This window comes from Octopus bimaculoides, chromosome 30, assembly GCF_001194135.2.
Source record: "Octopus bimaculoides isolate UCB-OBI-ISO-001 chromosome 30, ASM119413v2, whole genome shotgun sequence".
Lineage (NCBI taxonomy): Eukaryota > Metazoa > Mollusca > Cephalopoda > Octopoda > Octopodidae > Octopus > Octopus bimaculoides.
Window position 1 is genome coordinate 3,877,397 of NC_069010.1, and position 862 is coordinate 3,878,258.

The window sequence follows — 862 nt, forward strand, 5'->3', positions numbered from 1 at the left end:
TATTTCAGTCTGTTACAAGACTAATTGTAGCAAAGAGGTATTGGAGAAGTTGTTGTTTCCATACCGGAAGTCTCCATGTACCACTGTTGTTGTTCCTTTCTCTGGAAGGTTCTCGGATATCCATCGGATTATTTCATTCATGGCTGGAATTTCTTCAGTTTTACTGTTTTCATATTGCTTCATCCAGCGAGAGAAGTTCCTCTTCATGTAATTATCTACAAACAGAAACAAGGGGACAAGTATGTATGTATGTATGTATGTATGTATGTATGTATGGTGGTGGTGGTGGTGGTGGTGGCTGTGAGCTGGCAAAATCGCTAGCCTGGTGGGTAAAACGCTTAGCGGCATTTCGTTCATCTTTATTTCCTGAGATCAAATTCCACCAAAGTCAAGTTTGCCTTTCTTCCTTTCGGGGTCGATAAATTAAATACCAGTAAAACATTGAGGTCAGTGTAATCGATTGGTCTCCTCCCCCAGGATTTCAGGCCTTGTGCTTTAGCAAGAATGATTATTATTATTATTATTATTATTATTATTATTGTTCAGTAGTTTTATTTTTATAACGTGCTTTCACTTCACTACCGAGCGCAGCTCTGTGTGCCTTGGGTATGTGCTGTGGTCTGCTGTGATGCTCTTCTGGTTACTGTATTGAAAGTGCTTTGCGTAGAATGTGTGCAGTACCCAGTAGTGCAATTTTCTGTATGTTATATATATTTGTAAGTCCTGGTGTTTTTGTTATGTATTTGTCTGAATATTTTTTTATTATACCTATGATAGGAATTGTTTCTGTTTTTAGATTCCACATTCGAGTTACCTCTATTTCCAGGTCTTTGTATTTTGAAAGTTTTTCCATTTCTTTTAG

At 37.5% G+C, this 862-nt stretch overlaps 1 protein-coding gene across 1 annotated transcript in view; it reads right to left on the reverse strand.

Moving 5' to 3' along the window:
• Window positions 1–862, reverse strand: part of LOC106867258 (acyl-CoA dehydrogenase family member 10) — a 49,638-nt gene that overhangs the window by 31,766 nt on the left and 17,010 nt on the right. Inside the window, exon 9 of the mRNA XM_052978082.1 lies at window positions 65–215. Coding sequence (XP_052834042.1) covers window positions 65–215 — 151 coding nt within the window. The remainder of the gene's footprint in view (window positions 1–64; window positions 216–862) is intronic.